The sequence below is a fragment of the Clupea harengus genome, chromosome 4 (genome assembly GCF_900700415.2).
Source record: "Clupea harengus chromosome 4, Ch_v2.0.2, whole genome shotgun sequence".
Classification (NCBI taxonomy): domain Eukaryota; kingdom Metazoa; phylum Chordata; class Actinopteri; order Clupeiformes; family Clupeidae; genus Clupea; species Clupea harengus.
In genome coordinates, this window is record NC_045155.1 from 17,203,559 (window position 1) to 17,217,407 (window position 13,849).

Here is a 13,849-nt window from a genome sequence, read left to right on the forward strand (position 1 = left end):
GTGCTGCTGCATTCTGAATCATCTGCAACGGTCTTACTACTCATGTAGGCAGGCCTGTTAAAGTCTAGTTTAGACATAACCAAGGCCTGCACAATAAGTTGTGTAGTATACTGAGAAAGGGTCCGAATGTGAACCGACAAGATCTCGGGACCGAAGCTACATGCTCAGAGAAATGAAGTTGGTCATCAAATGTAACTCAAGTTCCATGCATTTTTTGTTGGGGTCAATGAAGATGAACTGAGCTGGATGTTAATATTTTGTGGGGTAGCCGGGTTCGTTTGGAAAACGAGGAGCTCAGTTTTCGAAAGATTGAGTAGAAGTTGATGATCCATCATCCAGTATGCAGAAATTCAAGCCAATATTGTGGAGTCCTCCTGGGGGAAAGGAAGTACAGTTGAGTATCATCTGCATGACACTGATAGGAGAACCCATGGGAACAAATGTTCTCACCTAAGGAAGGTTGTAAATAGAAAAAAGGAGGGGTCCAAGTACTGATCCTTGAGGTACACCATTGGAGAGTTGGTGACATTTTAACTCTTGTCCCTGCCATGACATACTGAATGAACATCCATTGAGGTATGATTCAAACCATCTGAGTGCTTTTCCCAAAATTCCAAATTCAGACAGTGTAGAGAGGAGGAGAGCAGAGAAGCCTGAGCAGAGGCCTTCGCTCCTCTCAGTGCTTCAGTCACACATAAAACAGGCTAGCCATTCCTAGTCACATGGTCATATAGCGAGCTCAAGTTACTAAAGTAGCCCATGTGTTACATTGGTATTATTGGTTTAGATTTTTGCAATGCAATTACAACGGTGCAGTAATTAGCCTACTAGTTTTTTCACTGTCAGATTTGTATTTTTTGGCGTCTGTCTCTCCATGAAGCTGAGTTTATTTTTTGAAGTAGCCTAGTAGTTGTTTTTGTTGTGGAGCACTGTGTTGTTTAGTCTACTGTAAACTATAGTTAGGCTAGCCATTCCTAGTTACACAGTCATTGCCTCAGGTAACTGCGGTCTTAGTTAGAAGGGCTTGGTGTTTTTTAGATTTATTTAACTTGGGCTCCGTAAAATTAACTGTTTATTACGGCTGCCTGTTTAATGTTGCACAGCCTGGTCTTTTTGTAGGGTTTTTACAGGGGTTTGATTTTCAATTAGGTTTGTTTTTTTAATGCGTTATTTTTATTTAGAGCGTCAGCCCTCTAATGTGCATCACTCTGATATATCCTCAAGGTAGGTGAGTTTCCCTCTATAGTCCACAGAAAACCCACCCTACTTCCGAAAATGCTTTTATGAAAGAATCAAGGCAGTGGTACTATGACGAGAAACATCTCCTTTCATATTTTATTGTAAAAAATGTCACTGAATCAAGATAATACTTCAAAGGGAAAAGGCCTGTTTACTAATGCAGGCTAATGGGTATCTGCCTTTGACAATGGTCCTAATTAGGCACAAAGGCACCACAGATTTACATTTTTTAATTGAAAGCAAAACTGAAGAGGCAACATTTGTAGAGCACTCAAAAAGACAAGGTGTCAAAACATGTCAGTGATTTTGCAACCGTAATAAATTGTATTTTTAAAAAGCAGGTTTCCCTGGGAATTAATCCTTACTCAGGCAAAGTTTTATCATATTATCATAGTTTTGATCAAAATAATATTCATCCTTTCATATTTGGTCTTGTCTGTTTTTTTTTCTCTCTATGCATCATCCCGCTATGTGGCTGTGCCTTTGCACAGAAGTATTTTTAGCCTTTGCTGTGACTCACTCTATGCTTTGGATCATACTTAAGCAGCTGAGCGCAAAGATTAAAGCACAGCCAAATTGTCATTTACATAGTCTGTTCTTTTGTTTCATACAATGAAAAATGGTCCCTAAATTGAATAAATGGAAAAGATAATAAAGTTTTGACTCAGTTCTTGTATTGTATTGTGCAGGTATGTAGAAATGCATTTAATCTGTGCTGTACCACGAAGGACCCTAAGCCACTGATTCGCTTTTAATGAAAAACCCAACTGTGCTGTGCTGTTAATTATTTTTTTTTATTGTGTGTGCATTTCAGGAGCAGCCTTTTGCAATATGAATGAAGTATCCAGATTTGATGTTCCATTGTTAGTTGATATTTATCCACAGTGCAGTTAGTTTCTGCGGAGTGGAATGGGGTGGGGTGAGGGGGAGGGAGCATGAGTCAAATGAGTCTTGTGTTGTCAGCTGTCTTGTTCCACTGAGTCTCCCATAGGGCTTTGCGGTCGAGGTTAATTGTTGTCTCCGGGAACGTTCTCCGATATCCCCTATTAAACAAGTGCTGCTTGGAGTACTTGCCATGGAATGGGGAAAGGGTCAGAAGAGCTGGCTTCTGTTAGAGGTGAGAGAGGTCATTAGAAACCAGTGAGAAATGGTTAGTTTTCATATGTATGAAGGATGCCAGAAAACCTCCTGCAAGCCTTTGTTCATGAAAACATAAAAAAAACAGCAGGTACATCTGTAGCGTTACGTGAGCACTACACTGGGACCTGTATTGCACAGGTAGAGTGCTTGATGCACTTGAATCCATGAACATGGCAATAGTGCCCCCCAGTCCCAAGTGAGCGGAAGATGGCAAAAGACACCAGAGGAAGAATGACAGGCACTGGCTGGCAACCCAGCGAAAAGATGGAAGCAGAAATGTGAGATTTATTTGGAGAGATTGGCGGCAGGAAGATCCCCCTCCTCCTTTGGCACTTCCCCTTGTTTATTCACGGTTCAGTGCTGGCAGCGAAAGGAGATGGATGAGGGTACATTTATTTATGACACCTCACGGAGTATGTACACTGACTCAATGAAGCTTCTGAGCTGATGTGTGTTTTGTTTTATTTATGTCCTATTTTTCCCTCTAATGACTGGGTCCTCTCTGAGTGAGCTAGACCAGAGAATTTCAAATGATTTAAACTCATTCCCCCATGCTGTTTTCCCCCTCTTTCCCCTCCTCTTCTCTCTCTTCCAGATCTTGTGACAGTGTATGCGAGTGGATGAAAGTGTGTGTGTGAACGAGCGAGGGAGCGAAAGAGCGAGCGAGTGAGAGAGAGAGAGGGGGGGGAGAGAGAAAGTGTGTAAGTGTGGCAGCCCTTCCACATGGCCTCCATGCAGGACGGGGTAAACTTCACTGCTCCTCCCTACGGCAAGGTCCTGCTGCTGGGGGCCATCGCAGCCGCCTCAGCCTTCGTGGTCACCATCCTCATCGTCGTTCTCTGCGTAGGATGCCAGAGGTGAGGCCTTATCCCCCCCCCCCAAACCCTCCAAACCCGCCCCACTCCCCCTTGTCGGGGCCTGGACAGCATTTCATTATCACCCCTCTCGCAAACCTCTGTTGGGGCCTTGGACCTGGCTCCTCTCCCCCTCCCTGAGTCTTCACCGTTCCTGTTTTTCAATCCTTTTGTGGTCATTCTGTGTTTCGTGTATCTGAACAAGCTGCCTTTATGGCATATTGTATTCTGAATGTATCATCCACATGCTGTTCTCTCATAGCGGAAACGTTGAACTACATTCTCTCTTAATCACATGTGATCTATTTGTGAAGCAGGATGATTTAAAGGGAAGATTTTCTGTCCGGTAACAGTAAGTACTACTCTGCCCTGTACAACAGGCCTGACCACGTCTAATACTTGACTAAGTTGAGGGCCATCCGTTGGCAAGCCTCATGGTTAAACCGCTGCAGAGACAAAGAGACGAAAAAGGAGGGGTTTGAGAAATCAAACTTGGCTTTGAGAAACTGCAGTGTCATTGTGTCATTACATTGTCTGAGGATTGATTTGGCCAGAGATGTGGTTCATCATTTACAGTAAATTGGGGGGTTTGTAGGGAAAGTTAATCACAATGATAACAACAATTGTGTCACGGTAAATGAGGTCCTGACAAGACACTGATTTTTCAAAAGGGGAAAAGGCTACTCATCTCTCTTGTCTCCTTCCTCTCTGTCATAGCTGTCTTTCCTCTATCTCGCCTTACATTTGTCTCTCCTCCCTCTTATCCAAACTATCCCTTTCTCCTCTCCAGTACTCAAATACACCACAGACCCAGTTTTTAATACTCACATTAGCCAGTAAAATAGAAGAATTTGCATAGTTTCTGTCTCGATTGAAAGATTTCTCTAACTCATTTCTAATCAGTCGTTACTTGACTGGTAAAGTCCACTATTTCTGTGCTGTGACATTTGGCAAATAATTCCTGTTATATTGCTGTGATGTAGTTCAGCCTATAACTAACACTTGACTTGATCAGTTGGTGTCAGTAAAGGCAATTTTTTCTCCGAGGTGCACACAAGTCTCCACAGATGGAGTGAAGTTTTCTCTCCTGGTGTTGCCCATGCACAATCAGTGACTGTTGGCTTCACATAATAGTTTTCAATTTAAAAGATTAAGTTGACTTCAAAGTTTTACAGGGCTCATTTGGTGCTAATCGACAGGGTATCAAGATAGGCAGTTTTCACGTCTAGAGTGTGGCTTATTGGATTTTCCCAAATTACAGCGTTATTATGGTAGTTAATCATGTTGGCTGTGTGGTATTTTGAACTTGCTGGCGGACAGATGTTCTCTGGAGAAGGTATATAAACATTGCAACTGAGCGACAGGCTGTTAAAATGGCAGGTGAGGGCATCATTGGGAGCTGATGTTCCATCTGTTGCATAAAGAGCAGAGAGTGTAGGCGCGAGGTAAACATAGGCAGACTCCTGAGAGCGCAAGGAGAGACGTTAGCTCCTGCATGTGAGGAGATCAGTTACTGTCCCTCCCACACCAAACATGTAGTTGCTGCCGCGGGTCAGTGAAGCCACACTTAATTACAAAGTATCACTTAACAGAACTGCAGATCAAAGTTAAAGGGTTTACCTCTTCTTTTAGAGGCATACAGTAAAGTTCTAGAATTTTGTCATTAAAGTCAAAATCATTCAAATAAATGTTTGTCAGGTATCCACCACTCACACATTCCGAGTCCCACACTCAGTCACAGTCTCACACTGTTGTCTCCAAGTAATCCTCTTTGTCTCTCAACATTTGTATGGGCATGCAGTCTGTGATTGTGTCCGACTACAATGACAGTCTTTATTGACATAGAATAAACCATAAACAAAGCAACAAACAAACAAAGCAGCTGATTTGTTGTGAAACTTGCAGGAAGGGGAAGACTCACAGTGGCTCCAGCGAGGGTGGAAAGCACCGGCTAATGGACATGGTGAGCACCAGCAAAGCCCTGCCTGTCTCCATTCAAACATAATGCCATTCACCACCACCGCTATTGTCAAAATAGTTCCTCTTTGCTGCACGACTCTTCATAAGTGTCTCTGTGGTGCAGTCTTTCTTTTGTGTGTGGTGTGAATGAATCTGTATTGGACATTTCTTTTTTCATACATATTTTCTGAATGTTCCCTTTCTGCTGTTTGTTATCAGAGTATACTGAGACAGTCGAAGCTGAGGTCCATTAGCAAGTCAGACACAAAACTGCACGAGATGAACAAACTGAACTGCAACGGAAAGAGTATGTACCTCTGACTAGCTGTTGAGATGTTATAATGTGTGGCTCTGCATGAGAACCTTGGGCAGGAAACCACGGAATTTATGAACTTGACAGTGTAATGCATTGTGTGATACTGATAATGTATCTGATGCAGTTGCTGTATTACAAATTGCCTAGAATGTAAGCACGAGTTAAATATCGTCATGTGAAAGAGAATGTATTCCAATACACTGTTTGTTCAGACAGGAGGTTGACCTATAATGTTTAGCCATTCATACAGCGCCCATGAGTGTCATCTGATATTTGAACCTCAATTTGGCCTCATAACTTGTGAATAATGGTTGTCCTTTTGGATGGACCCCCTTCAGAGTCGTCCAAGAAGAACCGCCCGGCCAGCATGGATCTGCTCCTGCTCCCGAGCCGGCGCTCCAACTCGGACCGGCAGCTCCCGCAGATCCCCCCAGGCACTGGTGAGGATGGAGAACACACATACTCAGAGGTGGGCCGCCGCCGCTCCTCTCCCATCCGTTGCCCTGATGACGCCCTCTATGCCATAGTTGGGGGCAGGGCGGGCGAAACCGACACCCCCGCCCCTCCGGCAGTCCCGGCCAACACCCCTGCGCCCCCAGACCCGGAAGGAGACGACGTGGATGGAGGGATGCCTGACCCGGAGAACGTGCAGCAGGTGATGGGACCGCCGGAGGCCGCTGAGTACGCCTGCATCCGGAAGGTGCGGAAGGTGGACAAGGCGGCCCAAAAGAGGGACAACGGGACGGAGACAGAGGATGGTCTCGTCCAGCAGAGGCACAGCAGCGGAGACCTGCGCCATGGGCCGCCCTCGCACCCCGCACCACCCCCACCTCACCCACACAGCCAGAAGATGCCCCGCAAGAACATGGATGCCTTCACTTTGCCCACTTTCCCCAAGGTAAGACTCACAGAGTAAATGTCTCTGGTGGTTTAAATGCTGATTATCCCCTACAGGCTGGGAAGGAACTCAGAGAAATGCTGGCTTGAGTTCTGATCAATGAGTTCATTTCGATTGTGTATTGACTTTTCTTGTTTTCAATAACAGTGAAAGTACCCAAGTGAGTAGGTGGGGATTTGTGTCAGTAAATCTGGTTTTGTGTGCTAGTAGCATGCGTACACCAGAGAGCCAAGGAATTAGTCTTGATCATTGCATGATTGGAATAATCGACAGGGTCGTGCTTTTATCTCCAAATGTAAATAAAACATTGAATTTTAATAATTGTTGGTATTAGCCAGTTAGTGTGTGACTAATGCAGCCAATAACCAAAAGGCTAACATGACTAACTACTCTGTGCCTATGATGAATGTAGTCCTTCCTTAGGAGGGAAATGAGGCTAAACCCTCAATTTAGATGCATACCGATACTGCCATGTAGAATTATCCTCCTAACAATCTCCTCCTGAGGTGACGCAATATTCAGAAATACAGACCCCTCTCTCTTATCAAGAGCAGTATAATCTTCAAGGAGCTGTCACTCAAACGTACAAGTCAGCGTAATGGCAGGGCACTGTCGGTGGAAACATTCTAGATGCGTAGCAGCAGACGAGAGCCTGTTTGTGAGACGGCCTAATCTCCCCCATTTTGGAAACGCAGTGTTTAGCACGCCCCATTGCCTGGTCTGTGTCCCTCTGCATCTAAATGACTTGAATCTGCAGAGCCAGCTTCCCGCTTTTTGTTTATCGTGACAGTCGAAGGAAACATAAACCCTGTGTGAGGATAGGTCACATTGCCATGGTAATTACACTGTCTTCTTGCGTTTAGTCGAAGCAGAGAAATGTCGTGTTGTCTTTGTCATTCAACAGTATTGCCAAAAATATACAATGTATTTGTAACTGTATGTTTTCTAACTTTTTTACTTTTTGACTATAATAATGTCGCTGTCACTGTCTGTTTCAGTGTGTGCAATGTCTTTCACTGTGTCTGTGTGTGAAATGGTTGTGCCTCGGCATTGACCTAAGCCGAGTGCATGTGTGTGTTTTCCCCTCTGTCTGTCTGCTGAGCTCTCTGATGTTATGACAGGCCTCCTCTCTTCTAACCCCCCGTCCCTCCAACCCCCCAACCCCCCCACCGCTACCCATGAACCCATCTCGCCTCTGTTGCCCTGACTAATGAGAGCTGTCATTTTTACTCCAGAGCACAGGGGCATGCTGCCGACGCACCCACCAATGAGTGTAAACCAGAGCATATCCTCATCACTCTTGTAAATGTGTTAGTTTACAGTTTCCTCCGAGCAGAATGTAGCTGAAGGCTGACGTAACCTGAAGTCAAATGTGGAAGCCACCAAACTGCTAGTTACCCATGTTTCTTCCAAATGGAAGTGTGTGTCTTAAAAATGTAGATGTGTTGTCATCATTGAGTCCTTGTTTGTGTTCACAGCAGCCACAGTGTAAGTCTTATCATTTTATCCCTGTAAGCGGTGGTATATGTGTGTTTATGTCTGAAATGTGTGTGTGTGTGTGTGTGTGTGTGTGTGTGTGTGTGTGTGTGTGTGCTGATATGTTTTCATGCCTGTATCTGTGATGAGCAGCCTTGTAAACATGCCTCAACAAATGTAATTGTCCCCCTGATTCTCCACAGTAGCATGCTGATTATGTTCAAATATCAACATGAGAAGAGTCGTGTCATCAAAGACACTCTCTCATGTGCAAGCAGTTTGTTCTTGCGCTGGTAAGGATTCGAGGTGAGACATTCAGACGGTGCCAAATGAAATGAAAGGGGAGCTGCCAGTTAGAGAACACAATCCAAGTCTGATCTGCGATTATCTGTTGTCTCAGGTGTACAAGATTGGCTTTAATTTACTGTGACCAGAAAAAAAGGTATCACAACCTCAGTTTGGGGCTTTTTTTTATTGAAGGTCGGTAAAGGATTGAAAGACAGATTGAAAGACAGATATCATGCTTAGATAAAACGGATAATTGTTGGGAACTGGGACAGTAATGCTTCTGAAGATGAGGTCCCTGGAAACCACTCTGAGCTCTGTGCAAGTCTTGTCTGAGGTAATAGGGCCATGCAACTTGAATAGCAGAAATAAACTCAATTGACCACCACCTGTTATAAGAGAACATGGCCAGATCACAGCAGCAAAGACAGCTTATAAGATAACATGTAAAGTGTTGATAAAAAAGGTCAGGTCAGCCTGTCTGAGGTTAAACATATATGCCCCTTGAATCTGTAAAGTAAACTCAATTGTGACAGCATCACCTGATCGTAACAGATCATGACCAGATCACAGAAGCAGAGATGGCTAATAATATAACTTGGAAAGTGAGGAGACCATTTGTGCTGGAGGAGTATATGTTTACTGTTCTCTCTTGGGTGCTCCTCCTCCACGCCTGTGTTTGAGTGCAGGAGATGCGTCTGCTCTCCTTGTGTCAGATGTATAGGAGGCCATGGTGTGAAGAGAGCACGTGGTACAGGTGGTGATTGTTCCCTCTGCCTGTGCTGTTGGTCCATCAGGAAGCAGTGTTCATGGGTAACGGTGAGGAGTACATATGGAAGCCTCCAGACGATGAAGACTTCATGGTCCAACACAAACAGATAGGGACACTTGCCGAGAGCATACAGCCGTCAGCAGCTGGGGTGAGTTTCTATGAGTGTGTGTTTGTGTGTGTGTGTTTAGCTGAGTGCCTGCAGACACTCCTTAACACCAATAAAGACCACATAGAGGACAACAGTGTAGTGTTAAAGCTGACTGTGACTGTGCCAACAGGTCCCCATCTGTGTATTAGTAAAAACCCATGTGTGTGTATTTGTTTCATTCGGTCATGTAAGACTAACAGGGCTGTGACACACCATTAATTTGTCCGTCCTCAGATAGCAGACATGTACTCCAAAGTGTGCAAACCCGTCAAGAAGAAGAGAGCCATGCCTGGGTCCCCACCAGGCAACACCGGCTACCGGACCTTGGGGCGTGGGGACCGAGAGCGCGATGGGGGCTTCAGTGTGGTGGTGAAGCCGCAAACGTGGGCCCCTCTGGAGGCCAAAGGGGTCAGAGTGCCCCCTGGCTCCATGGAGGACCATTGCTACGAGGCCATCGGCTCAGAAGAGTGTGACCCGGCCTATGAGGCCATTGAGGGGGGCGGCGCCGGGGCTGGGGCCAGCGCCTGGAAACGCGAGCGACCCCCTCCCCTGCCCAACGCCAGTGCCACGCTCCGGCCAAAGAAGAAGAAGCCCCAGCAGCCCTTGCAGCAGCCACCGCCGCCGCCACCTCCACCACAGCAGACTCCTAAACTGCAGCATCTTCCCGCCAAAGCCCTGCTGCTGCCGGGGGAAAATATGTACGAGAGCATCGGGGACCTGAAGCACGGCTCAGCCACCTCCAGCACCACCACCATCTTCACCTTCAACGACGGCATGGAGATGTACGTCACCGGCTTGTAGGGGTGTTTGTGTCCACGCGTGTTTGAGGGCGCGTGTGAGTGTTTGAGTGTGCAGAGCCACAGTACAGTATGGAAAACATATCTCCCCGTTTCAAGTCACAGAGACATGAATGCATACAGTACATACTCGCGACACATGGCCTGCCTCTCAACGCTTCAAAAACAAAACAAAAAAAGAAACAGGAGAATAAAAAGAAGTACGCTCCCACAGCACATTATTCTTCACATAGCCTGTTTACATCCCAGTCTTGCTGATTCTCAAGCCACCCACCCATAGCCTTAGGGTGCAGTATGCGGAGTCTGAGGAGGAAAGTGGCATTTGCATCAGAACGAAAGTGGGCAGCGACGCCATGCCACAACAGCGCATCCCATGATATCGATCACTTCTGTAAGCATGTCTGAACTGCTCCATCTAACACTAGACTTCCTGTCTGCTGAGTTTCAGTTTGGTTACCAGTGATGTTTCAGCACCTTGCGAGAAGATAACCAATTAATGATAGACAGAGGCTTTGGGTTTTTCAAAGTGGAAATTCCCAGTATTGTTTCAGTGCTTGGAGCCAATCAAATTAAACTAGTCTAAAAGGTCTCTATTGGATTTTCCCAAACAGTGATTGATATGTCTGCAATTGTATCTGTCTTGGAGCACACAAAGCCTCTCTCTCTCACTCCTGATAAAAAAAGAAGGGAAACACTCGCACACACACTCCATTGCAGTTTTTCTCTTCATGAGCCCTTCAGGTTGGAAGGTGTCATTTTCAAGATTTGCCGAGAGGCATCCAAAGTCAAAGTCAAATAATGAGCACAACAGCGTTGGAGAGAAAGTTTACAGAGAGATGTCGCCCCGTATCTAATCACAGCCTTGTTGCAGGGAGAATAAGTAGTTAAAATGGTGCATTTCCACTGTATGTGGGAGAGGAAGATTTGTGCTGTGGAAGAATACACCTTTATTAGTCAGTAGATGACTAATCAATGAGTGCTGTTATTAAATAATCGGTACTGTCTTCTCTGAGGGCCAAAGCTTTCTAAAAACGTGTGTCCCCTATAAGCTATGAATTCAACTTTATTGGAACGTCTGACGATGAAAACAAAACATCCGACTATCTTTGTACTGACAATGGTTATTCAAAGAAAATATTTTTTTTTGGGGGGGGGGATTTAGAAAGTACAAAGAAAATGAAATTGCACAAGATGATTGGAGAATTCTTGCACCCTTATTCTAGTGTTAAGCACAACCCCTCCGTCCTTGTGTAATTTTCTTGTTGGCACTTATTGTAGTTTGTCAAAAAACATGTGGTATCCCACTTAAAACATATTAATTAAATTAGAGTAAAGCCAATGCTATAGTTAACAAATGCTCAGGGACAGAGTAATGCTAAACAATGGAGAATCTTAATTGCACACAAAGTTTTAGCTCCTCCAATTAAAAGAAATAAAGTGTTAATAGCTGTATTAATCAATCATGACCCTGGGTGGAAAATGGGACTATATTTTGCTTTCATGTGTTTTTTGTTGGTTGTTTTACACACGACATTGATTGACTGTTGGTGAGTGAGCCACCACTGCCATAAAGTCCAGTTCAGTCCTGTAAGTGTTTTACTTTGTCTGTTTATGCACTTTGCCTGACGAAAAGAGCATGCATTAAAAAAAGAAAAACAAACAAAAACTAACAAACCACAAAAAAAAACTAAAAAAACAAACACACAAAAAAAGCACTGTTCTTATGGTACCTGAGAATGGGTTATTTATTGCTGTTGTTGGATGTTTATTTTTATTAAAATGTCTTTTTTTATTTTGTTGAAGACAGCACAATGTCGTTGTGGACCCAGGACTAATATTAAGTGGCATACTTGAGACAGGTTTGACTCTTGTCTTCTTGTTTGTAAGGCATGGTTGGTCTTTGTCCATTGGCAGTGTTGGTCTTCGCTGTGGTCCAGAGCAAGACTGCTTCCTTGATATTGGATGACACTTGTGCCAATCATATCTGGAAAAAAAAACTCATTACACTGACCAGGAAATGCAGTAGCAGTTGTTTGGTTTATGATTGAAGACAGAAGCATCATGACTTCCTGTTTCAATGACTCGGTACCTCAAAACTTGTGAAGTACCCTTGTATAAAATTCTAAAAACCTCGAAGTGACAGTTTATATTTCCTGGAGGTCATGAACCTTCATCTTCCAATCTGTATGCAAAGGTGGAAAGGGTGTCATGGACAGTGTTACAGTCCTTGTGCTATTCAAATAACACTAACTATTGATGTGTGTCCTGGGGAAAAAAATCATTGAGTAAATATATATATGGCATAGCAACTGGACAAACCTACCTGGACTTAAAAGTACAACGATGAACTTGACTAGACCAAATATACACAAAACTGCATATTTGAGCCCAGTACACAACAGTTATCATATATGTTAATGCAATGTTGTATATATGTTATAAAAGAGAAAGAAGAAACTACTATCCTAGGTGTTTTTGAGAGTATACATTTATTTTTGTTTGTGTTCTTCGGAATGACTTCTGGTGACATAATTGCTCTCTCTGTGAGTTGTATTCGGTTTATTTTATTTATTTTATTTATTGATTTGATCTTCCCTCTATCGATTCCCGCTATAATGTGTACTTTGAAGGCAAATTGAGTCAAGTGTGGCAGCTACTGTCGTGTGTTTGCTATTCAAACAACAGGGTCGTGTGTACTCAAACCGTGTAATTAAGTGCTAACGTGCAAAAGATTGTAATGTTTTTATATCAAAATTACTATTCATAAAAATGTCGGGTCAAGTTTATACTTTTGTAATAAAGTAGCACTCAAAAAGCACTTCATGTACTCATATGCAGGGTTTTTGATGGGCTTATTCACAAGTTCATTGCAGTCTCTGTGAAAGAGCTCGTCTGAGCAGAGGCACTAATCTAAGCCAAGCGAGGATACTATTCAGTTTTCTTCTGAATACATTTGTTTATCCAACCGTGTCAATAGAATCATCTATTGGCATAGGCTAACTAGCTTCCCCTTCCACTGACAGAGATATGTCAATGCGTCATAGCCTCTTCATAGCCATCTTCCTAAATGGTGTGTGTGTGTGTTTGGGGGGCCTAAATAGTTTCTTGCTTTTCTGTCATGCAATTTCCATCAAGGGGTAGCTGGGGAAGTAAGAGATATAAAAGCAGTACGGTGTAAATTATATCTCATTCTGTTGGCAGCGCAGGCTACTTCAGATCCATTGCAGGGTAACAATTGTATATTATTCAATATATAAAGTATATAAAATATATAAAAATGTTAAGCCCTTTAGATTCTCCAGATGCACGTATTTAATAATGTAATTGTTCAACACCAAAGGTACCACTAATGAATGTCATGTTGCAGTTTTATGGCCTGCACTGTTGCCATGACAACACTTATAGTCATCTAAAAGATAGGCTTCCTCCCATGTACTCTTGAATTCACTTCTCTTCTTATTATTTTAGATAGGCCCAAGAAAACAGCCTAGGCAGTGAATGGAATTCAACTGTATGTTGCTGCTTATGTCCTTATCCTCTATTGTGATGCGATGTGATGTGTGTGTGTGCTCTGTGTGTTTGTGTGTGTGCATGTGTTGTCGGAATGAGGCCTGTGTCTGACTTGGTTGGGGGAAAAAATAGGTCATTCTTAAAACAAAAAACGTGCAGTCAACATAGCAACCGTCAGCTGAATTTTTATTGGTGGGCTTGTCTCCATAGTAACGGGTTAACCTTGAGGCTGCAGTCACATGGCCGTCGACCCGTTTGCTGTCTAGGAGAATCCCGCATGCATGATAGGTTCAATCACCAAGATGTCAACATGGTAAGGACCATTGGGGAGACGGAGGAAAAACTGGCGGGGGATGCGTCCCTAAAACATTTATGCACAGCTCAGGCAGATGGTGAACCACAAGCATAGCCACATTTGAGGTGTGGCCTTGAAACCAGTCATTCACTGTCATTAG

The 13,849-nt window shown here is 43.8% G+C and overlaps 1 protein-coding gene across 1 annotated transcript in view; it reads left to right on the forward strand.

Moving 5' to 3' along the window:
* si:dkey-70p6.1 (uncharacterized protein LOC570575 homolog) overlaps positions 1 to 12,702 on the forward strand; it is a 37,043-nt gene extending 24,341 nt beyond the window's left edge. The window contains exons 2-8 of the mRNA XM_031566461.2: positions 2,975 to 3,236; positions 5,139 to 5,196; positions 5,412 to 5,499; positions 5,847 to 5,948; positions 6,036 to 6,406; positions 8,965 to 9,087; positions 9,322 to 12,702. Coding sequence (XP_031422321.1) covers positions 3,103 to 3,236; positions 5,139 to 5,196; positions 5,412 to 5,499; positions 5,847 to 5,948; positions 6,036 to 6,406; positions 8,965 to 9,087; positions 9,322 to 9,888 — 1,443 coding nt within the window. The 5' untranslated portion in view covers positions 2,975 to 3,102 and the 3' untranslated portion in view covers positions 9,889 to 12,702. The remainder of the gene's footprint in view (positions 1 to 2,974; positions 3,237 to 5,138; positions 5,197 to 5,411; positions 5,500 to 5,846; positions 5,949 to 6,035; positions 6,407 to 8,964; positions 9,088 to 9,321) is intronic.
* Positions 12,703 to 13,849: the final 1,147 nt, after the last annotated feature.